Source organism: Rana temporaria, chromosome 2 (assembly GCF_905171775.1).
Source record: "Rana temporaria chromosome 2, aRanTem1.1, whole genome shotgun sequence".
In the NCBI taxonomy this organism is placed as follows: Eukaryota; Metazoa; Chordata; class Amphibia; order Anura; family Ranidae; genus Rana; species Rana temporaria.
The window spans coordinates 505,835,332-505,860,519 of NC_053490.1; the positions used below are offsets into that span (position 1 = coordinate 505,835,332).

The 25,188-nt window shown below is 46.6% G+C and overlaps 1 protein-coding gene across 2 annotated transcripts in view; it reads left to right on the forward strand.

Annotated features, from left to right (window-relative positions):
* The window catches only part of RCAN1 (regulator of calcineurin 1), a 127,241-nt gene that overhangs the window by 98,597 nt on the left and 3,456 nt on the right, over positions 1-25,188 (forward strand). Inside the window, exons 1-3 of one of the 2 annotated variants that reach the window (XM_040338936.1) lie at positions 8,688-8,971; positions 20,925-21,098; positions 24,306-24,465. In XM_040338936.1, coding sequence (XP_040194870.1) covers positions 8,885-8,971; positions 20,925-21,098; positions 24,306-24,465 — 421 coding nt within the window. In that variant the 5' untranslated portion in view covers positions 8,688-8,884. Of the gene's footprint in view, positions 1-8,687; positions 8,972-20,924; positions 21,099-24,305; positions 24,466-25,188 lie in introns of those variants that run through there. The other variant, XM_040338935.1, reaches the window with a different exon arrangement.

Here is a 25,188-nt window from a genome sequence, read left to right on the forward strand (position 1 = left end):
TCCTCCGGGGGTAGCGCTACACGTACACATATCGTGAGAATCCGTCATAGTTCATTGAATGTTGCTAAGAACGAAAAAGGCTACAGTAAAGGTAGAAGGTCTGTTCTAAACAAAGGCAGCATACGGGGAAACCTGTGAACTTCCTGGAGATTAGGTGACAAAGCAGAACAATAAATGCAATTGTTCTGTAGTATGTAGCCATGTCAACCAACAGAAGAAAAGTAATCACACTTTTTTTTCAGCCTGGGTTCACACTGGTAGGACAAACGCTCCGACATTGGAAGCACATGTTGCATGATGTGTATAAATCAATGGTTCCCTATGAGAGCCGTCTTAAAGAGGAAGTAAACCCTGATGGGTTTTACTTCCCCTTTGCTCCCTGCAAAGTAAAAGCATAATGGGCTAGTATGCATCGCATTTAACAATGAATACAAGGCTTCTGATTGGTGGAGATCTTGACATCATCATCCCACCTCTCCATCTTGGCCAATCAGTATTCATGGATAAAAATAGAAGGCTTCTCCTGAATGGCTGAGAGCCATTCAGGCAAACTTAAAAATGTGTTCCAGCAACAGATGCAAAGTCGCCCGTACTGCAGCGGAACACAGGGCCACTTACTGTATGCAGCTGTTGCTACCACAACATGATACAGTGCACACAGCGGCCACATGTAAATTATTTGTTTGGGCCAGCTTGGCCCATCTCCAGGCAAAAATGAAGCGGCTACCATATATTTATTAGGGGTGTCAAATTTAATTGCTGCATCGGTGTATCGCGATTCGGGTGTCCGCGATGCGTCACCGATGCATGCGACCGTAATAATCAATGTTTACCCCCCCCCCCCCACCTCGGGAGAACGATCCGTTCAGATGTTACCTTGTGTTTGTATATGGCGCGCTCATGTGACTGCCCGGCCCGCTTCTCTCCACTCTGGTCTCACGTCTCTCCTGGCGTCGGCCCCGCCAACTGACTGTAACTATCAGATCAGTAGAAAGGCGGGAGGGGCTGACACCAGGAGAGACGTGAGAGCAGAGTGGAGAGAGGCGGGCCAGGCAGTCACATGAGCGCGCCATATACAAACACAAGTTAACATCTGAATGGAGCGTTCTCAGTGGGCGGGGCTGACGCCAGGAGAGACGTGAGAGCAGAATGGAGAGAGGCGGGCTGGGCAGTCACATGAGCGCGCCATATACAAACACAAGGTAACATCTGAATGGAGCGTTCTCAGTGGGCGGGGCTGACGCCAGGAGAGACGTGAGAGCAGAGTGGAGAGAGGCGGCCCGGGCAGTCAGTCACATTAGCGCGGGATATACAAACACCCTGCTGACGAGAGAATGGACGACAGCTGGAATGGAGATCGGGGGATGGTGAGCAGGCAGATTGCCCATCTCATTACAAGGCTGCAATGACACAAGTAAGTTCCCTCCAATCATCCTCTGTGCGCAGAGCAACATGTAAGTACAGAGGAGGAGGAGGGGGGTGCTGTGATCCGGGGATACGGGCATGTAGTGGAATCTGATGTGTCACCTGTCATAAGTCATTGTCACTGCAGGCAGGGACTGGGCTGTATGGATGAGAAATATAGACCATCTCCTGTACTATGTCCGCAGTCTCTGACCATCTCCTGTAGTATGTCCACAGTCTCTGACCATCTCCTATAGTATGTCTGCAGTCTCTGACCATCTCCTGTAGCCTGTCTGCAGTCTCTGACCATCTCCTGTAGCATGTCCGCAGTCTCTGACCATCTCCTGTAGCATGACCGCAGTCTCTGACCATCTCCTGTAGCATGACCGCAGTCTCTGACCATCTCCTGTAGCATGACCGCAGTCTCTGACCATCTCCTGTAGCATGACCGCAGTCTCTGAGCATCTCCTGTAGCATGACCGCAGTCTCTGAGCATCTCCTGTAGCATGACCGCAGTCTCTGACCATCTCCTGTAGCATGACCGCAGTCTCTGACCATCTCCTGTAGCATGTTCGCAGTCTCTGACCATCTCCTGTAGCATGTTCGCAGTCTCTGACCATCTCCTGTAGCATGTCCGCAGTCTCTGACCATCTCCTGTAGCATGTTCGCAGTCTCTGATCATCTTTTGTAGCATGTCCGCAGTCTCTGACCATCTCCTGTAGCATGTCTGCAGTCTCTGACCATCTCCTGTAGCATGTCCGCAGTCTCTGACCATCTCCTGTAGCATGTTCGCAGTCTCTGATCATCTCCTGTAGCATGTCTGCAGTCTCTGATCATCTCCTGTAGCATGTCCGCAGTCTCTGATCATCTCCTGTAGCATGTTCGCAGTCTCTGATCATCTCCTGTAGCATGTCTGCAGTCTCTGATCATCTTTTGTAGCATGTCCGCAGTCTCTGACCATCTCCTGTAGCATGTCTGCAGTCTCTGACCATCTCCTGTAGCATGTCCGCAGTCTCTGACCATCTCCTGTAGCATGTTCGCAGTCTCTGATCATCTCCTGTAGCATGTCTGCAGTCTCTGATCATCTCCTGTAGCATGTCTGCAGTCTCTGATCATCTCCTGTAGCATGTCCGCAGTCTCTGATCATCTCCTGTAGCATGTTCGCAGTCTCTGATCATCTCCTGTAGCATGTCTGCAGTCTCTGATCATCTTTTGTAGCATGTCCGCAGTCTCTGACCATCTCCTGTAGCATGTCCGCAGTCTCTGACCATCTCCTGTAGCATGTTCGCAGTCTCTGATCATCTTTTGTAGCATGTCCGCAGTCTCTGACCATCTCCTGTAGCATGTCCGCAGTCTCTGACCATCTCCTGTAGCATGTCCGCAGTCTCTGATCATCTCCTGTAGCCTGTCTGCAGTCTCTGATCATCTCCTGTAGCCTGTCTGCAGTCTCTGATCATCTTTTGTAGCATGTCCGCAGTCTCTGATCATCTCCTGTAGCATATCTGCAGTCTCTGACCATCTCCTGTAGCATGACCGCAGTCTCTGATCATCTCCTGTAGCATTTTGGGGGGGGAGCCATGCGCACTTGCGCTGCAATCGTGATGCATCGTGGAATCAAATCGAATTGAATCGTTGACATGATAATCGAATCGTGAGTCCAGTGAAGATGCGCACCCCTAATATTTATCCCGACAGGTTCTCTTTGAATAGAAATAAAACATAACGGCTATGTACATGTAGCGGTGACGCCCAGTCTGTGCTGGGAATAGTTAAATCTCTGCTCGGATTTGGGAGGAGATGGGGGGGGGGGGGGGGGTGATGATTGAACAACTGTAATTACGGATCCCTCTTACATCTTATTTTTCCTTTGAGCTTTGCAATTTCCTAGAGCGTCCGTGTAATAAACACATTAGTAATGTGTGTTCAGTAATTCAGCACTTGTTTCCACATCCAGGGGGAGCAAACCTTAAAATGTGGACTTCCTGTTTAGGAATTCATATCTCCCTTGTGTGTTCCATGCAGTTCCTTCCCCACAACCATAGAAGAAGAAGAAGAAGCCGACTTGGAGTTTGTGACTGCATCGTCCACTTACGAAATCAGGGAAAATATATTGAGGGGGTTATTTTGTGCGAACAAGATCCAGGAACTTGTGTCCTTTTTCCTCTTGTCCCGGATACAAATGTGTACTCCTTGTCTTTTCCTTTTCATTTACATATAATGTGCCTGCTGGTGCCAAAGGATTTGTTGTGTCACAATACAAATTGGCGTTGACATTTTAAATCCTTAAAACAAATAACAAAGAAAAAAATTACACTATGGGACTTTACAGGTGTGTGTGTGTGTGTGTGTGTGTGTATATATATATATATATATATATATATACATACACACACACACACACACACACACACACACACACACACTGGGCCAGATCCACAGAAGAATTACGCCGGCGTATCTAATTACGCCGCGTAATTTCAAAGTTCCCGCGTCGTATCTTTGTTTTGTATCTACAAAACTAAATACGACTGCATCTGGGCTCGATCCGACTGGCGTACGTCTTAGTACGCCGTCGGATCGTAGGTGCATTTTTCCGCCCGCCGCTAGGTGGCGTTTCCGTCGAAATCCGCGTCGAGTATGCAAATTAGCTAGATACAGCGATCCACGAACGTACGTCGGGCCGGCACATTTTGGGTTCGGCTTTTTCCGGCGTATAGTTACCCCTGCTATATGAGGCGTACTCCATGTTAAGTATGGCCGTCGTTCCCATTTTGAATTTTTTACGACGTTTGCGTAAGTCGTTCGCGAATAGGGATTTGCGTAGAATGACGTCACCGTCGTAAACATTGGCTTGTTCCGGTTTAATTTTGAGCATGCACACTGGGATACCCCCACGGTCGGCGCATGCGCAGTTGAAAAAAAAACGTCATTTACGTTGGGTCAAGACGTATTTACATAAAACATGCCCCCCATCACATCCATTTGAATAGCGCACCCTTACGCCTCCAAAGATACACTACGCCGCCGTAACTTACGGCACGCTTTCTTTGAGGATAATCAAAAAAAGTACGTTTCGGCGGCGTAGTGTATCTCAGATACACTACGCCCGACGCAAATATGCGCCGATGTACGTGGATCTGCCCCAGTGTTTCCCAGAGACCTACCCCGATTTTCAAGGAGGGCTTCAATATAAGCTCTACCCCGAAAATAAGCCCTAGTATGTGGTTTCTGTAATCTAATCTGTAGTCAAATACCTTTGTATACAGCGGCGCTCAGCTGATTTCCTCTTCTTCCCCTTCCTGTTAGCGGGGGATCTTGTCCCTCCTCCCTCTGCAATGCTCAGATCGCGGCGGGCTATGGAAGCGCCGAGGGGCGCTCAGCTGATCTTTTCTTCTCCTGCCTGTCGGTGGGGGATCTCGGTCCCCCTCCCCCCTGCAATGCTCTGATCGTGGGAGATAGCTCCGGCGGGCTATGGAAGTGCCGAGCGACTCTGTAAGAAGGTGTGTGACGCAATTGAACAGAAACGCACACCTTTTTCATGATATTCTACTGTAATAGAATTCTTGGAGTTTACAACCACCTTTGATTCACTTCACACTGGGGATTTCTGCCAGGCAGGGAGGGAGAGGGGGCAAGAAGCACATTAAATGGCAAGCCCTACCCCAAAAAAAAGCCCTACTGTGTTTTTTGATTGCCAGAATTAATATAAGACCCAGGCTTATTTTCTGGGAAACACGGTGTATATGTATATATATATATGTGTGTGTATATGTGTGTGTGTGTGTGTGTGTGTGTGTATATATATGTATATATGTATATATATATATATATATATATATATATATATATATATATATATATATATATATATATATATATATATACACACACATACATACACACACACACACACACACACACTCATAAATGACAGTTGAATGTAAAATGTAACATTTTTATTAACCACTTGCCTACTGGGCACTTTTACCCCCTTCCTGCCAGTGCCAATTTTCAGCTTTCAGAGCTGTCGCACTTTGAATGACCATTGCGTGGCCATGCTATGCTGTACCCAAACAACCTTTTTTTCTTTTTTTCACACAAATAGTTTTCTCTTGGCGGTATTTAATCACCACTGTATATGTATGTGTGTCTGTGTCTATATGAATATATATGTGTGTGTGTATATGTGTGTGTATGTATATATATATATATATATATATATATATATATATATATTTTATTTTTTTATTTTTTTTTAAATCAATTTGTTTATAAAATTTTGCAAACAGGTAATTTTCCTCCTTCGCTAATGTGTGCTCATGAGGCTGCACTGATGAGGTGGCATTAATGGGCACGGATGAGGTGGCACTGATGGGCACTGGTAGGTGACATTGATGAGAAGGCACTGATTGGCGGGTGAGGGGCATGATCACAGCAGACAGTCATGTGATGGCCTCCCAGAACTACCTAGCCGCGCTGTAGCTGTCATTCGGCGGGCACTGGTAGGTGACATTGATGAGAAGGCACTGATTGGCGGGTGAGGGGCATGATCACAGGAGACAGTCATGTGATGGCCTCCCAGAACTACCTAGCCACGCTGTAGCTGTCATTCGGCGGGCACTGGTAGGTGACATTGATGAGAAGGCACTGATTGGCGGGTGAGGGGCATGATCACAGGAGACAGTCATGTGATGGCCTCCCAGAACTACCTGGCCATGCTGTAGCTGTCATTCGGCTATAGTGCGGTTGGCAAGTGGTTAAAAACGGGTTGTGGCCGGTATAACAGGCAAAAGAAAAGTTGTATACATGAACAGTGTTCTACAGTATCTGTTGACACCTAAAAAGGTCCAACAATGGCCAATGAAAACAGAATTATCTGAGGCGTTTCAGAAGTACATTCTTCAGAGGTGTAGAGTATGTAGAACAAACGCACCTCCTAGATGTACATACACGTACAGTCTAAACACTAAATTCACGTGCAGTGTATTGAATGGGGATCATTTTTTTGTTTGTTTTTTTTATGAACGTTATGCCCAGTATACAATCACTATATATCAGCCAAAGAATAAAAGCATGCAATGGTATTCATCATGATGCCAGAGGGGCGGCACAACATCATGCCCGCAGATGGGGAAACAAGGCAGGGATAGCCAAGTCAGCTGGAGTCGGACGTCCCCAATATAGATGGTATCTAGTGTAAAAATAATATATGTGAAAAATAATAAAAATAGATCATTATTATTTTTTTTTTTTTTTTTTTGCTTCATGGATGTAAACGTTTATTACAACGTTTACTTGGGTAGAATGCAAATGCTGTCTTTTGGAGCCACCTGTGTCCTAGGAACAAACTGATGCTAGGTGGCAGAAGCTACCTGTGTCCCGACAGCAAAGAAATGGTAGGCAACAGAACTGCCTACACCAGGGGTGCCCAACCAGTGGCCCGGGGGCCACATGTGGCCCGCGACCTCTTGCTCTCTTATGGAATAGAATACTGTTATTAAAGGTCAGTTTATTACTAAAATCACAGTATATATATATGGGCATATCTATTCTGCAGTGGTTACTGGGCAGAGCAGTGCACCTGCGGGTTACCTGCACTGAGCCATAGACTTCTGTTATTACCTGCGAGTTTGGTGAGCTTTCTGAAAGTGCACCAAACCTGCAGAATATAATAGAATTCTTTTGCAAAGTGCAGAACAGCCAAAGGTACATTGCGTTGCACCCGCAGTGCGGGTAAACCACAGGGTGCATCAGGGTGAAAGCAGCCTTGGGCCCCTTTCACACAGTCAGTCCGACCCAATTGGGCCCTCCATTCACCTCTAAGGAGTGTCAGATGTACACCGACTTGTGTTCTACCTTGAGTCCTAATCCGGCAAAAAAAAAAGAGAGTTTAGTGGACTTTGTCTGTGTCCGTTCTGCATATGCAGAGCGGACACGGACCTGCCATCCGCCCGCTCTGCTCATTGTGGCCCACGACCGCTTACCGAGTCGCTTAAGTGGCCCTCATGCTTCAATAGGTTGGGCACCCCTGGCCTACACCCTAGCAACAGACGGATGGACAATAGGCAGCAGAAACCACTTGCGACCTAACAGAGGGACGGCAGAAACTGCTTGTATCCTACCAATAGAGGACTCTAGAGGCCGCCTGTGTCCTAGCAACCTACAGACGGACCATAGGCATTAGAAGCCACTTGCGTCTTAGCAACAGAAGGATGGACAATAGGCAGCAGAATCCACTTGCGACCTAGCAACAGAGGGACAGCAGGCGGCAGAAACGGCTACCAATAGAGGACTCTGGCCGGTAGAGGCCACCTGTGTCCTAGCTCCATACAGACAGACAATAGGCAGCAGAAGCCACTTGCGTCTTAGCAACAGACAGATGAACAATAGGCGGCAGAAACCACTTGCGACCTAGCAACAGAGGGATGTCAGGCGACAAACTGCTTGTATCCTATTAACAGAGGATTCTAGGTGGTAGAGGACACCTGCGTCCTAGCAACAGAGGAATGCTAGGTGTCAGAAGACCCCTGTATACTAGCAACAGAAGGATGTCAGGTGTTTTCTTTAAGAAATGGCCTGCATCCTAGCAACAGGAGGCAATTTATATTTAATGCATGTAAAAATATTGCTCAAATATTACTTGTGTAAAGAGTTATTTTAAAGCAGCGTCTTGCCAGCAAGATTCTGCATACTAGTTGTATTTTCACATGACCGTGTGCATGTGCTCAAATGCAGTCACCATATCTAAGAACTGCGAAGTTGCAATATATATTTTATTTTTGTTTTTGGGTTTAAATAGACATTTATCCTGTAGCGCTGTAATGTTGTTGGCAAGCATACAGGAGCAGCCCACCATATAAATGCTGACCCTCGTAGGGTTATCGTACATCATTTTTTACTCTGTCCCAATTGTGTTCAACACGTCTAATTAACTGTGCGCTCCTTTTCCTCCCCCAAAGCCTTAAGTACCGCTGTCAGATAATAAGTGTTTGTTGCTATACAGTTCGGGCCTTGTGCATTAACATTTTCCATCTTAAGACCGGCTGCCCAGCTCAAGTGGTGAGAACATGTAAGTCTGAGTGCTGAATGGAATTACTAACAGTGGAAACTATGCAGCCAAAGGTTTTGATAAAGCAGCTGCTATGCAAACCTCAGCTGTTTTTCCATCCTGCAAAGCAAAAGCAAAAAAAAAAAAAAAAAAAAAAACAGGCAAACTTAATTAGCATACAGAAAGTGAGTAATGGTGACGTCACGCCCCTTCCAGCTTAGTCCTCTCCTCGGCTTCACTTGCAGAGCATGTAGGACTCAGTAGAGGAATGTGCTGCCCCATAGCAGGCAAGCTGTAAAGTTTCATGGGGAGGAGTTGAAGCAGTTCCCTTATAAACAGTTTACTGTAAGCTTTGCTCTGTATAGTCGCGCTCGCATCTTGGAACTTCAAGTGAAAGCAGCTTGTTTCTGCTCGGGGCAATCGACAACCAACATGCACTTCAGAAACTTAAACTTCACCTTCTCCTCCCTGGTGGCTTGTGTGCAAGACAGCGATATCTTCAACCAGAATGAAGCCAGGGTAAGCGAGCCCTTGCCAAATGCATTTATTTTTTTATTTATTTTTTGTCTAATTTATATTGTTTTTAGATATAGATACCGATGTGTGTGTGTGTGTGTGTATATGTATATATATATATATATATATATATATATATATATATATATATATACACACACACACCGTATTTATCGGGGTATTGCGCGCTCCGGCATATAGCGCGCTCCGGCGTATAGCGCGCACCCCTAATGTGGACCCGCATTCCTGTAAAATAAAACATTTTAGTACTTACAGTTTTGGTGTCTTGCGCGGCGGCCTCGTCGGGGGCCGGCGTCCGTCTGCGGCTTCCGCGGTGTCCGGCGTCCTTCTGCGGCCATCGTGGTGTCCTCCCTGCTCGATCCGCGCTGAGTTTTAACCACTGCACCGGCATATACCGAGCGCAGTACACTTGGGTATAGTCGGGCAGGCTCGGCTCCTCTCGCGGTCACGTCCTGTACGTCCAGGACGTGACCGCGAGAGGAGCCGAGCCTGCCCGATTATACCTGAGTGTACTGCGTCCAGGACGTGACTGCGAGAGGAGCCGAGCCTGCCCGACTTTCCCTGAGTGTACTGCGCTCGGTATATGCCGGCGCAGTGGTTCAAACTCGGCGCGGGTATTGGCGTATATCGCGCACCCACGATTTTGCCCTGATTTTCAGGGCAAAAAAGTGTGCGGTATACGCCGATAAATACGGTACATACTTTTTTTATGATACACCTGATTTTTAATATAGGCCTTCAAGATTGTAAGCTCCTTGAGGCCAGGGACTGATTTATATTTTTATATATATATATATATATATATATATATATATATATATAAAAAATAAATGTGTAAAAACACTGATTCAAAAAAACTACAATAAAGGATGTCTAAACCCCAACACAAAATCGAATATATTGCAAGTTACAAACCCTTAGATGCAATGGCTGCATTCGTTTTCAGATTCATCTGAAAGTACAAAAAAGACCCGTTGGTCGTGGTAAAAATGTGTTATTATAACTTCCCGTGTACTGAAACATCTCAAACAATGTAAAACATTCCCAGCTATCTATTGTGAACCACAGCACGCCCTTCCTCGATGTCGGCCATTGTCTACCAGGGTTCCTCCGAAGGTTTCTAGGGGTTTCTTGAGTCATGACTGATTGACCCTCCTGTTTGATGGTGTCTGCATAGTCCATTGACTCCAACATCTTTTTAGGTGTTTGTGGAATTTTGATCACCATTGCATTTTTTTTTTTTTACTGACCAACAACGTAAGAGGCATTTTTGCCATTGATGCCATATTGGTTTTAGTAAGGGTTATCTTGTTTGAGATAAAGGTGGAGAAAGGCTACTGTACTTAATGGAGATGAGGACAGAAGTAGGTGGTTGTAGCCCAAAACAGGAGAGCAGCTTAGGGCAGTGTTTCTCAACTCCAGTCCTCAATGTGCCCCAACAGGTCACGTTTTCAGGTTTTCCCTCAGGTCATACGTCTGGGATAATTACTAAGGCAGTGAAACTGATCAAATCACCTGTGGAAATCCTGAAAACATGACGTGTTGGGGCGCCTTGAAGACTTGAGTTGAGAAACACTGGCTTAGGGTGACCATGCTGTTCATAGATATAATATAGTGAGTGAGCATTGTCACCCTAGGACAGGATGTGTGTTGGTGGCAGGATCACCATGTGAGAATAAAAGGGGGGGGGGAGCCTTATGGAAAAGAAATTCAGCCACCACATTGATGGACAGGTCAGCTGCAATATATTACATTTCTGGTTTACTGTACGTTACTGTTTTACACAAACTGTTGCACACTGTTGAGCTAAGCATAATGGGGTCTTGTTCCCATCAGCATGCCAAGAGGGGTGCAGGCTCGTGTCCATTGTGTAGCGGGGGTGAGGAACATTCTATGTACCCTGGCATTGAGCCTGTGTTGATCTATGCAGATCAATAAACCTGAAGTGGTGTGAATGTGTCCTTATTCAAAGCAACCAGGATTCCTTGTTGAGCATCCCAAATAACAAAAAGTCATATCTGATTGGACAATTTATGTTATTGCCTTTCACCTTTACTAAATAAAACCCAGTGGAATTGCTTACCAATGCCGAAAATGACGTCGTTTGGCGCATGTACTCATGCATCAGCCTCTAATAACTTTGGGTTTGGGCTGCATACTTTGAATTTCAAATGTGTTTCTCTGACACCTGCTTCCAACCACAAGGGTCCAACATGGCGGTTGATTTATTAAAACTGGAGAGTGCAGCTCTGCATAGTAAACAAATAATCGTCCAGGAGCTGCAGAGATCCACAGCTCAGTTGTCCTGTGGACAGATTCTCCCACTTATTAGTCCTGCACTCCACAAATCTGGCCCTTATGGAAGAGTGAAATAGTAAAAAAATCAGCGCAATATACAGGTAAAACAGAATCAGCAGCTATGCACTAGGATTCAATTTATAAATTCCTTAAGAGTCAATGTAAAGTAGATAGTGCAGCGCTAGAGGAAAAGTCCAAATAAAGATCATCCAGGTGATTCTCTTATAAGTGACTGACAATATGAGGCATGCAGGTGATATAGCGTGGGTTAACAGGAGACCTCCACCAATAGTAACAATGGCCGCTCACCTCACTGATAATAAAAAATCGCTTTCCCATAAGGGTCAATCCCAGGCATGTAACAGCATAATCCAAGCAGGAAAGGAATACATCTCAGGTAATATCAGCATGGATGGCAGATCTCAAGTAATATCAACATGGATAGCAGCCATGGAATCCGATGTAAGAAAAACAAAACATAGTGTTTCTCCGCAATAACCAATATAACATTTAATAGTGAAAATACACTTACATAAAAAGCACTATATCCAGTGCTAGGAATCAAATGCAAACAAAAACGCACACAGCATGGTCCGATAGATGGCAGCGGGTGACGTCACGTACTTCCCTACCGAACGTTGCGTCCCAAGGGCGGGACTTCTTCAGCGGAAGATATATAGTGCTTTTTATGTAAGTGTATTTTCACTATTAAATGTTATATTGGTTATTGCGGAGAAACACTATGTTTTGTTTTTCTTACATCGGATTCCATGGCTGCTATCCATGTTGATATTACTTGAGATCTGCCATCCATGCTGATATTACCTGAGATGTATTCCTTTCCTGCTTGGATTATGCTGTTACATGCCTGGGATTGACCCTTATGGGAAAGCGATTTTTTATTATCAGTGAGGTGAGCGGCCATTGTTACTATTGGTGGAGGTCTCCTGTTAACCCACGCTATATCACCTGCATGCCTCATATTGTCAGTCACTTATAAGAGAATCACCTGGATGATCTTTATTTGGACTTTTCCTCTAGCGCTGCACTATCTACTTTACTTATGGAAGAGTGGCAAGAAGAAAGCCATTAGAAGTCACATTTGCAGTTTGTGAGAAGCCATGTGGGGGACACAGCAAACATGTAGAAGAAGGTGCTCTGGTCAGATGAGACCAAAATTGAGCTTTTTGGCCTACAAGCAAAACACTATGTGGTGGAAAACTAACACTGCACATCACCCTGGACACACCATCCCCACTGTGAAACATGGTGGTGTCAACATTATTTTGTGGGGATGCTTTTCTTTAGCAGGGACAAGAAAGCTGGTTAGAGTTGATGGGAAGATGGATGGAGCCAAATACAGGGCAATCTTAGAATAAAACCTGTTAGTCTGCAAAAGACTTGAGACGGGGGCGGAGGTTCACCTTCCAGCAGGACAACGACCCTAAACATACAGCCAGAGCTACAATAGAATGGTTTAGATCAGTGGTCTCCAAAATGCGGCCTGAGGGCTGGATGCGGCCCTTTGCTTGCCTTTATCTGGCCCTTGGGGCACTATCCCTCCCACTGATACGAGACACTATTCTGCCATCTGACACCGACAATGAATCACCATTTCTCCCGCTGACACCACTAATGGGGCACTATTCCTCCATATGATACCAGCAATGGGGCACTATTCCTCCCTATGATACCAGCATTGGGGCACTATTCCTCCCCCTAATACCAGATGTTTACTCCCACTGATGCCAGGAAAATTTTCACTCCCGCTGGCCAAAGTCCGGCCCTCCGAGAGTCTGACGGACAATAAACCGGCCCTTTGTTTAGAATGTTTGGAGACCCCTGGTTTAGATCAAAACATATTCATGTGATAGAATGGCCCAGTCAAGGTCCAGACCTAAATCTAATTGAGAATCTGTGCCAAGACTTGAAAATTGCTGTTCACAGGCGCTCTCCATCCAATCTGATAGAACTTGAGATATTTTGCAAAGAAGAATGGGCAAAAAATGTCCCTCTCTAGATGTGCAAAGCTGGTAGAGACATCCCCAAAAAGACTTGTAGCTGTAATTGCAGTGAAAGGAGGTTCTACAAAGTACTGACTCCGGCCGGGGGGCGCCATACAAATGTACCCCACACTTTTCACATATATTGGAAAAAAAATTGGAAAATCATTTATCATTTTCCTTCCACTTCACAATTATGTGCCACTTTATGTTGGTCTAAAATACCAATAAAATACATTTACGGTTGTAACATGACAAAATTTGGAAAATTTCAAGGGGTATGAATACTTTTTCAAGGCACTGTAGATTTGTAAAAAAAACAAAAAACTACCTGGGAGAATTTTTTGAGGAATCCAACATGAAAAACGTTTCTCCTTCAAAACAGGGTGTCGTCTCATTTATCAAATGATTTGCGATGATTTTCTTTTTGGGGCCTTGCACGGTCACATGATTTCCACAGAAAAGTTTCACTTGCAAATTTTTTTTTGCTTAAGCGGAAGCAAATATAGGAAGTGGTCAGAGGCACGTTTTCATTCGCACAATCTGAGCGGCAGAGGGGAAAACGTATTAATCGTCTAAATCGATCTCCTAAAATATAATTGTGCTCCTGTTTTCCAAACATTGTTTTCTGTCAATATACAGGGAGATGGATTTGTTATTGGCATCAGCACAAGATCCACTTCCTGTAGGTCCGGGTTCTGTTCATAAATATTGTTCTCTTGTCATCTCCCCAGTAAAATAATCCGGTTGCTCCAAATCTGGCAATCCGAGGCTCAAACGTATTCTGGATCTGCGTTAGGGTTGTCCCGATACCACTTTTTTAAGACTTTTTACTTTTTTGTCAAGTACTCACCGATACCGATGCATTTTTTTTTTATGTCATGTGACAATTTGACTAATGGGCACTGACAGGGGGGCACTGACGGATGGCACTGATGGGCGTCACTTATGAGCACTGATAGATGGCACTTATGGGCACTGATGGGCAGCACTGATAGATGGAACTGATGTCACTTATGGGCACTGAGAGGCGGCACTGATTCCAATTGTTAAAGGACAACTAGACCTTAGAAACAAATGAGCTCTGGGCATTGTGTAACTTGACATTTATTTCTATCTTTGGCTTGTGCCAGCAGCCTCGGGGTGAGTGACGACATTGGTTCCAGTCTGGATTGTGTTAATAATTGAGCAAAGCCCGGAGACGGGAATGATGACTTGGATACTTAACTTTGGGTCACCTGAGGCTACGCAGGGTGGCCGGTCATAGATCCCTCCTCCGGTATTGGCAGTATTCATTAATCAGTCTGGGTCCAGAAATACGAAGGTCACCCGAATGTGGCAGAAATCAAAGCACATGGGCATAGAAGTGTGCACAACGGGCTCCCTGCCATCAGACTCTGCCGTTTAGACATTGGCTGGTTAATCTTACCTAGCAGCATGTCTTTGGAGTGTGGGAGGAACACAAGCACAGGGAGAGCATGCAAACTCCATGCAGATCGTGTCTGGGTTGGGCTCCAAATAGAGGAGGACCTTATGCTGCAAAACAAATGTGGTAACCACTAAGCCACGTGGGAAAGGCTGCTTGAAGGTTGACGAGTATTCTGAGCGCAGTCATCAGACAGCCTGACCAGGGAGGGATGAAAAATAATAAATGCAGTGCACTCTGGGAGATGGGAAGGGGGGGGGGTCTCAATCCATGAATCCAGCAAAAAAACGAAAAGAACTCTGGACAGCCGCACTCCAAAATGACTTAAAATAAAGTTGGTCTTTTAATGTAAAAAGTACATACAGGCACTGCAAACAACGGGTACAGAATGGCCGACGCGTTTCACGCTGCAATTCAGCGCTTAGTCATGGCCATGACTAAGCGCTGAATTGCAGCGTGAAACGCGTCGGCCATTCTGTACCCGTTGTTTGCAGTGCCTGTATGTACTTTTTACATTAAAAGACCAACTTTATTTTAAGTCATTTTGGAGTGCGGCTGTCCAGAGTTCTTTTCGTTTTTTTGCTACAATCAGCATTGCCGGCACCCTGGTGGTTCAAACTACCCTTGATGACCTATGAGACTCACCTGGAGCGGTGAAAGAAATTGTCTGTTAATCCATGAATCCAGTGGCCCTCCAGCTGTTGCGAAACTACAAGTCCCATCATGGGACAATGGTGTCCGATGTGTCCGCCATAATGTTGCAGTCACGATAAAAATCGCTGATCGCCGCCATAACTAGTAAAAAAAAATATTAATATAAATGCCATAAAACAGTCCCCTATTTTGTAGACGCTATAACTTTTGTGCAAACCAATTAATAAACGCTTATTGCGTTTTTTTTTTTTTGTTTTTTTTTTTTGTTTTACCAAAAATATGTAGAATACATATCGGCCTAAACTGTGGGGAAAAAAATGTTTTTTTATATATTTTTTTGGGGATATTTATTATAGCAAAAAGTAAAAAATATTGATTTTTTTCAAAATTGTCGCTCTTTTTTTTGTTTATAGCGCAAAAAAAAAAAAATCGCAGAGGTGATCAAATACCACCAAAAGAAAGCTCTATTTGTGGGGGGAAAAAGGACGTCAATTTTGTTTGGGAGCCACGTCGCACAGTCGCGCATTTGTCAGTTAAAGCGACGCAGTGCTGAATTGCAAGAAGTGGCCCGGTCTTTAACGACCAAAATGGTCTGGGGCTGAAGCCGTTAATAAGCACATAACGGGATTAATTGTTTTTTTTTTATTTATCTGCAAGAGTCCAGTTTTAACCCCCTTGGATCCGGCGCCTCTCGGACCTTTAAGGGGTTCAGGATGCCAGCAGACAGGGCAGGGTTTATGATCATGTGACCACTGTGATTGGCCTTCCGGGGGCGGGGGGGGACGGATGCGCGCTCTCTGTACAGTTGTATTTGCACTAATGCACGCCAAGGCCCACGGCAGAAAGGCCACATATTTACATGCATATTCCGGCACCAAGAGGTTAAGAACAATACCCCAGTCCGCCTCTGTTTTTTTTAATGCTGGTTCACGATCTGAAGGATTTTAAAGAGACCCAGTCTCCAGATCATTCCTTTTCAACATTTGTCTTCCCAGAAGGATTATATGTGCACATAATGTATTTTATGTGGGGGTGTGCCGGGTGTGCCTGTGCACACCCTAATCACTGCGGTACAGATTCCCTCTATTGCCAGGGCTTCCCCCCGTGTTGCGCCCACTCCAGTGCTCTTGGCTTCCCCCCTCTCCTCCCCTCTGCTGCGGGTGATGTTTCCGCATAGGGAGCGGGAAGGCGCTAATCATTATGTCGTAAATCGCCTTCTTCCTTTTTTAAATGGATGCAGTGAACACACTGGCCCAGATTCACGTACGACTTACGCCAACGTATCTTCTGATATGCCGCGTAAGTTCTCGGATGCGCCGTCGTATCTGTGCGCCTAATTCTCAATACAAGATACGCCTGAATTTTGGCTTGATCCGACCGACGTAAGTCTCCTACGCCGTCGTATCTTGGGCGCATATTTACGCTGGCCGCAAGGGGCGCTTCCATTGATTTACGAATATGTAAATGACCTAGATACGCCGATTCACGAACGTACTTGCACACGTCGCTGTAATCTACGCTGTTTACGTAAGGCGTACGTCCGGCGTAAAGTTATCCCACATAAAGCAGGGGTAAGTCATGTTAGGATATGGACGTCGGAACAGCCGTCGGATTTTATGTCGTTTACGTAAGTTGTACGTGAATGGGGCTGGGCGTAGGTTACGTTCACGTCGAAGGCATTGAGCCGTCGTATCTTAGGGTGTATATGCGACGTGATTCTGAGCATGCGCCGTTCGTTTGGCCCTTCATTTACATGGGGTCACGCTTCATTTTAATACAACACACCCACTACCTGCCTACTTTGAATTAGGCGGACTTACGCCGGCCCATTTACGCTACGCCGCCGTAACTTAGGGAGCAAGTGCTTTGTGAATACTGTTCTTGCCTTTCTATGTTACGTCGGCGTAGCGCATATGAGATGCGCTACGCCCGCTCAAAGATACGCCGCTCTACGTGAATCTGACCCACTGTGTTTAGTTATAACTGAAGCATAGTAAACTGTGCTTACTATGCTTCAGTTCGAGAATGAACAGGAAGCCGCTCAGCACAGAGCACTTCCTATTCATTCACTGTAAAGTGCAGCTGAGGCTGCAGAGAAAGACGTGTGTTTTAAAGCGGAACTTCAGTAATTTTTTTTCATCTTTCCATCTATTAAATCTTCTGCTCTCATCGTTTTAACTTTGCATAATAAAAAAAAAAAAATTCTGACAGTAAATACCCTATACAGCCCACTTCCTGTTTCTTGTCTGGGGTAAAAAAAAAAGCCTAGGCTCTCTCGTGAGAGACCTGGAGGTGTGCCTCTGTGTAAATCCAGGAAGTGAACAGGCAGTAGCTTCAGCTGCCCACAGTTAAAATGGCTGCAGCCAGACTCAGTGGAGGGAGATTTCTGCAGCATATTTGGCAAGTACAGAATCACAGTATATATAAAATAATATGCAAAGTGGTTGGAGGGAAGCTTCAGAATGGCAAAGATGTTTTTATTACAAATTATGTGAGCAGACTGCAGTTCCTCTTTGAGCTTTGGGACGCACACCCTAATGCATCAGGCTGCGCACACCTATGATTTTATGTATGCGATTTTCCTGGAAAAGCCTCCCTTGTGTCTGGAAGCCCTGAGATTGCTGCTGGGTGCCACCATATAAGATGTGAGGTCAGCAGCCCCAGGCCGATTCAAAGCTGTCATTTGGGCTTTCACCCTATGGTTAGGAGGGGAGGGGCAGAGGAGCTGGGCCAGCAGAGGCAGTAATTAGACACTCCCAGAAGAGGCGGGGTTATGATGTACAAGGAGGGAGGGGGCTGTGCTAGTGAATTGCTTCTTCCTGGAGTAGTCTAATCATTTTCTAGAAAGTTCAAAGGCACATTACAAGTCAATAAAAATCGTTTCTAGAAAGAAAGGAAAAAATCAATCAAACTTTTAAAGACTTTAAATACCGTATTTATCGCGGTATAACGCGCTCCTGCGTATACCGTGCACCCCTAAAGTTGCCCCGAATCCTGTGGAAAAAAAGTTTTTTTTGTACTTGGTGTCTTGCGCGGCGTCCATCGTCGGGTCCGGCGTCCGTCTGCGGCTTCGGGTGTCCTCTTCGTCGGGTCCGGCGTCCTTCTGCGGCGTCCTCCCTGCTCGTTTCCCGCGCCGAGTTTGAATACTGCGCCGACATATACAGAGCGCAGTACACTCGTGTATTGTCGGGCAGGCTCGGCAACTCTTGCGCTGACGTCCAGGACGTGAGCGCGGAAGGAGCCGAGACTGCCCGACTATACCCGAGTGTACTGCGCTCGGTATATGTCGGCGCAGTATTCAAACTCGGCGCGGGTATCGGCGTATACCGTGCACTCACGATTTTGCCCTTATTTTCAGGGAAAAAAAGTGCGCAGTATACGCCGATAAATACGGTATTATATTATTTTTTTAAACACTTTTTTTTTTTTTTTTTAAGTTAATGACAGGGCCTCTTTAATATCCAGCCGTTCTCTGCTCTACATTGGTGAAGGGCTCTTTAGCCGCAGGCTCTGCGATTTGGGAGATTTATTTCCGCAGAGGAAGCTGTTTTTCTTTCCAGAAGGAAAATGACAGACGGGTCAGTGGAAAATGTAATCGCCGTATGGTTTGTACAATTTGTCATCGCCTCCCTAAATAAAGTTCAGTTTAGGCGCCTAATTCCGTAATCTTTGCTTTTTCTGCTGACGGCTTGTAATGAATGTAAAGAAAATGAGAGCCCAATGCTTATTCACATCACATTACAGCAACCAATCAGAGAGCTGTACTGTTCCGGAATCACCAAAAATAGCATGATCTACTCTCCGGTTGTGTGTCATTGTAGAGCTGTACCATTCTGGCTAAAATGAGAATCGCGATATTTTTGCTTAGAATAAAGATCACGATTCTCGTGGCGTAAAATCATCTTTCACATTATACAAAAAAAAAAATGTTTAGTGTTTTTTTCTAATTCATTAAAGTATTTTTCCCCAATAAATTGTGTTTTGAAAGACCGCTGCGCACAGTGTGACATAAAATATTGCAACAACCGCCATTTTGCAGCCACACCCCCTACAGTTGTAAACACACACTAGGTGAAGCCTAACTCCTACAGTGCCCCCTGTGGTTAACTCCCAAACTGCAATTGTCATTTTCACAGTAAACAATGCAATTTAAATGCATTTTTTGCTGTGAAAATGACAATGGTCCCAAAAATGTGTCAAAATTGTCCGAAGTGTCCGCCATAATGTCAGCAGTCACGAAAAAAATAGTAGTAAAAAAAAAATAATTAATAAAAATGCAATAAAACTATCCCCTATTTTGTAAACGCTATAAATTTTGTGCAAACCAATCGATAAACGCTTATTGCGATTTTTTTTACCAAAAATAGGTAGAAGAATACGTATCGGCCTAAACTGAGGGAAAAAGAAATTGTATATATGTTTTTGGGGGATATTTATTACAGCAAAAAGTAAAAAATATTGAATTTTTTTCAAAATTGTCGCTCTATTTTTGTTAATAGCGCAAAAAATTAAAACCGCAGAGGTGATCAAATACCACCAAAATAAAGCTCTATTTGTGGGAAAAAAAGGACGCCAATTTTGTTTGGGAGCCACGTCGCACGACCGCGCAATTGTCTGTTAAAGCGACGTAGTGCCGAATCGCAAAACATGGCCTGGGCATTTAGCTGCCTAAAGGTCCCGGGCTTAAAGCGGATGTGCCACGGGAAGAAAATAATAAAAGCCAGCAGCTACAAATACTGCAGCTGCTGACTTTTAATATTAGGACACTTACCTGTCCTGGAGTCCAGCGCCGATCGCAGCAGAGGACGAGCGATCGCTCGTCTCTCTGCTGCTCCCCCCCGCCATCCTCAGTGAGGGAACCAGGAAGTGAAGCGCTGCGGCTTCACTGCCCGGTTCCCTACGGCGCATGCGCGAGTCGCGCCGCGCCTGCCGATTGGCTCCCGCTGTGTGCTGGGAGCCGAGTGTTCCCAGCACACAACGGGGGGGGGGGTGACGGGATGTGACGGAATGCCCGTCTTTTGCCCGTGAATGCCGGGCCGGAAGTGGGTGCAAATACCTGTCTTTAGACAGGTATCTGCACCCCCCTCCCCCCTGAAAGGTGTCAAATGTGACACCGGAGGGGGGAGGGTTCCGATCAGCGGGACTCCACTTTAGGGTGGAGAACCGCTTTAAGTGGTTAATGAGTGTTTTGAAATATGAGCTTTTTTTTTTTTTAAATCGGTATGCGAGTGTTGTCTCGCAACACGAGCAGGATTCAAGCCTCTGCGGCGTCCAGTACCACATTTGGCCAGAGGTGCGGAGGTGTCGGTGACACTCTGAGCCATTCGGAAATACTCAGTTCATGAGTGTTTCCAAGCCTTTCCGACTGCATCAAGTATTTTCGAGTCTCTCCGGCGCACCCCACCTCTGGCCACATGAAATCTTTTTGGGTTCCATGTCATACAGTATACAGAAGGCAATAAATAATCTAAAAATGTTGTACTATTTGGCTATAAATGCCTCCCAGAAAGCAAGAAAACATTTGTATTTATTTCTTGCTTTTTTTTTTTTCCAGGCAAAGTTTGAGTCCCTGTTCAGGTCGTATGACAAAGAGGCCACCTTCCAGTACTTCAAAAGCTTTAAGAGGGTGAGGATCAACTTCAGTAACCCGCTGTTGGCGGCGGAGGCCAGGATCCAGCTGCACAAGATGGAGTTCCTGGGGAAGGAGATCAAGCTGTACTTTGCTCAGGTTCGTCCTCCATACTTTGTCCTTATTGGTGGGAATCGGGGACATTGATCTCCATAGGAGGGCTGCAGCCATGGCCAGAAGATGATTGGTACTTCATAAAAATGTGCAGGGCTCAGTGCTCACTATTTGTTTACAGCAAGGCCTAGGTTGGTAACCCTCCTTTTTAGGCCTTGTTAACATCTCGCTATTTGGGATCTTGCAGCGATTCTGCCCGTGATCACAAATTGCATGGCAATCCCAAACCAATGCAGGAGCTTCTTTTCAGGTGACCAATGCACATAGGGCAGCCCATTCGAGTGAAAGGACTGCCCCATGCAACACACAGAATCGCATAAAAATCGCAAATCAAAATCCTGCTACGCAATAATGTGAACGGGGCCTTAGGGAGTGTTTAAAATGCAATTAGTACTCGTCAAAGTGTGCCAATAATGCCTTCCCTTTCCACCAGTGGCGACTGGTGCTCAATTTTGGGGGGGCGCAAACAAACTGAAAAAAAAAAAAAACATCAAACGCAGCCACTGTGCCCAATGCTGCCAGTGTGCCCATCATATGCTGCCACTGTGCCCAATGCTGCCAGTGTGCCCATCATATGCTGCCACTGTGCCCAATGCTGCCAGTGTGCCCATCAAATGCTGCCAGTGTGTCCCCCCCCCCCCCGACCTCTCGCCGTCTGGCCGACACTTACCCTGTCTTGGCGGGGCAGTGGGTGATGGCGACGAGCGGGGTCCTTCATGTCTCCTCATGTTCCGTCAGGCCCCTCATGTCTTGTCAGGCGTCCAATAGCGGTGCCTGTTGTTTCAGCCAATCAGGTGACAGGGTTACCAGGCCTGGTGCACCTGATTGGCTGAGAGGCGGGTCAGTGTTAGGGAAGCGATGTATTCGGTTCCCTAACGCAAGACTGAGTAATCAGCAAATGCACACAGGCTCTAATCAGGAAAGCCTATTTGAGCCTAGAGGTCGACCGATATATCGGCATTGGTCGAATATTATCCAAATCAGGCTGATATTTAACAAAGCCCGCACCTGTGTCAGCAGAGTGTGGAGAAGGGAGCAGTGCCGCGTGTGTGAAACATTAAGGCGAGAGAGAGAGAAGGGAGCTGTCATTAGCGAGGTCTGATGTCGGGGTGGGCGGGACCCAGATATCCAACACCAGCCAATGGGATGAGATCTGGGCGGACTGCTACATGTATGTGGCCCCGCCCCTTTCTTTAACAGCCCGATCATTGGCTGGATAGCTGCTGGGGGCCCGCCCACCCCTGACATCACTCTGAATCTGCAAACTCCTCCTCTCTCTCTCTCTCTCCATTCAGTTTCACGGCTGCAGAGAGCAGTTTCATTATCGGCGGTGAAACCTGCCATTGCCTGCCAGTGCCATCTGCTAGTGCCAAACTGCCAGTGCCAACTAGTGCCACCTGCCAGTGCTAACTATTGCCATCCAGTGCCACATGCCATCCAGTGCACCTGCCAATGCCAACCAGTGCCATCTGCCAGTGCCAACTATTGCCATCCAGTGCCACCTGCCAGTGCCATCCAGTACTACCTTACAGTGCCACCTTCCAATGCCAACCAGTGCCATATGCCAGTGCTAACTATTGCCATCCAGTGCCAGCTGCCAGTGCCAACATGCCAATGCCATCCAGTGCCACCAACCAGTGCCATCCAGTGCCACCTGCCAATGCCATCTTGTGCCAACTAGTGTCATCCAGTGCCACCTGCCAGTGCTAACTATTGCCATCCAGTGCCACCTGCTAGTGTCACCCAGTGCCATCCAGTGCCACCTGCCAGTGCTAACTATTGCCATTCAGTGCCACCTGCCAATCAGTGCCACCTGTCAGTGTCAATTAGTTCCACCTGCCAGTGCCAATTGGTGCCACCTGCCAATCAGTGCCAACCAGTACCACTTGCCAGTGCCACCTGTTAGTGCCTGCCAGTGCCATCCAGTTCCACCTGCCAATGCCATCTAGTGCCACCTGCCAATGCCATCTATTGCCACCTGCCAATGCCATCCAGTGCCACCTGCCAGTGCTAACTATTGCCATCCAGTGCCACCTGCCAATCGGTGCCACTTGCCAGTGTCACCTATTAGTGCCACCTGCCAATCGGTGCCACTTACCAGTGTCACCTGTAAGTGCCACGAGCCAGTGGCACCTGTCGGTGCCACCTGCCCAAAAAAAAAATCGGCCTAAAATATCGCCGCAAAAATCGGCATCATATATCGACCATCGGCCGCCCCGATTTCTAAATATCGGCATCGGCCAGAGAAAAACCCAAATCGGTCGACCTCTATTTGAGCCTACGGCTCTAATCAGGCTCTTCCAAAATGCACCCACCACTGTAATTCATATGCCTGGAGCCCGACAATGAGCTGGGCACATTAATAGGGGGCGGCGACCATAGATAGATTAATGCAATGTGAGAGAGCAGGAGTGGGGGGGGGGGGGCGGCGCTCCTGCGCCCTTTATGGACGCACCGCCACTGCTTTCCACCACCCTCCTTCATTCATAGACGCTTCATTCAATTAAAAATGCAATATGAATGGAGGACGGGCATGAACAAAAGGTCCGCCTCCTCCATTTTTAGAACTTTTTTCATTAACGAAAGCTTTAGTACAGCTTCTATGAATGGAGGAAAGGGCAATCGTATTCGGCACTCCTAGTAAATGCTTATGACGGGTCCATCACTCCAATTAACCCCCACAGCACCGGAAGATTACTACTGTAGGAGTATAGGAGGCAGCTAAGAACAGAGGATTTCTGCAGCCAGATTAAAACTGCAGCCATCAGCACAAGGGACACTTTGCATTGATTGTAAGCACCATCCCTTGTGTTTATTTTTTTATGTTGTTTTTGCCTACATTTTGGCTTTAAGTCATTTAAAAAGCTGACTGAGCTGGTGTGCAGAGTTGGGACCTCGGGCTCGCAGATCTGGTCACTAGAATAGATGGTGTAGCAGCTGTTTTCTTACTCTGGAGACCTCTAGCTGGTACCTGGTTGCTGTACACAGTGAAGTAAATGGGCCCTCCATGTGAGGACTCTAGTTGCCTGGCTGTCCCTGCTTTCCTAGAGCCCAGCCAGGCAACTAGCATTGTCAGAAGGTCAGCCTACATGTGTCTCTCAGTACAGGGTTCCTTTTTATGATGCTCTCCATTCCTTTGTAAGCCCGAGGACGTTTCCATACTAATCTTTTACTCTTTTCATCCCTCTGCAGACTTTACACATAGGCAGTTCTCATCTGGCGCCACCAAAACCTGAGAAGCAGTTTCTCATCTCACCACCTTCATCTCCTCCCGTGGGCTGGAAGCAAGCGGAAGATGCCACCCCAGTTATTAATTACGATCTCCTGTACGCCATCTCCAAGCTTGGCCCAGGTAGGAATTGCGCACTTTTCTGCCATTGTATCTAAAGACTTATTTCAACTTCCAAGGTTTTGGTGCTTGACACTCACACTCAAGGGCGGCTACACATTTATGCCCTAGGTGCAATTCACTCCTGTGTTACTCTAGGGCTCAGGGTTCGGCTTCACTCCTGTGTTGCTCTGGGGCTCAGGGTCGGCTTCACTCCTGTGTTGCTCTGGGGCTCAGGGTTCGGCTTCACTCCTGTGTTGCTCTGGGGCTCAGGGTCGGCTTCACTCCTGTGTTGCTCTGGGGCTCAGGGTCGGCTTCACTCCTGTGTGGCTCTGGGGCTCAGAGTCTGCTTCACTCCTGTGTGGCTCTGGGGCTCAGAGTCTGCTTCACTCCTGTGTGGCTCTGGGGCTCAGAGTCGGCTTCACTCCTGTGTGGCTCTGGGGCTCAGAGTCTGCTTCACTCCTGTGTGGCTCTGGGGCTCAGAGTCGGCTTCACTCCTGTGGGGCTCAGGGTCAGCTTCACTCCTGTGTTGCTCTGGGGCTCAGGGTCGGCTTCACTCCTGTGTTGCTCAGGGTCGGGCTTCACTCCTGTGTTGCTCTGGGGCTCAGGGTCGGGCTTCACTCCTGTGTTGCTCTGGGGCTCAGGGTCGGCTTCACTCCTGTGTTGCTCTGGGGCTCTGGGTCGGCTTCACTCCTGTGTTGCTCTGGGGCTCTGGGTCGGCTTCACTCCTGTGTTGCTCTGGGGCTC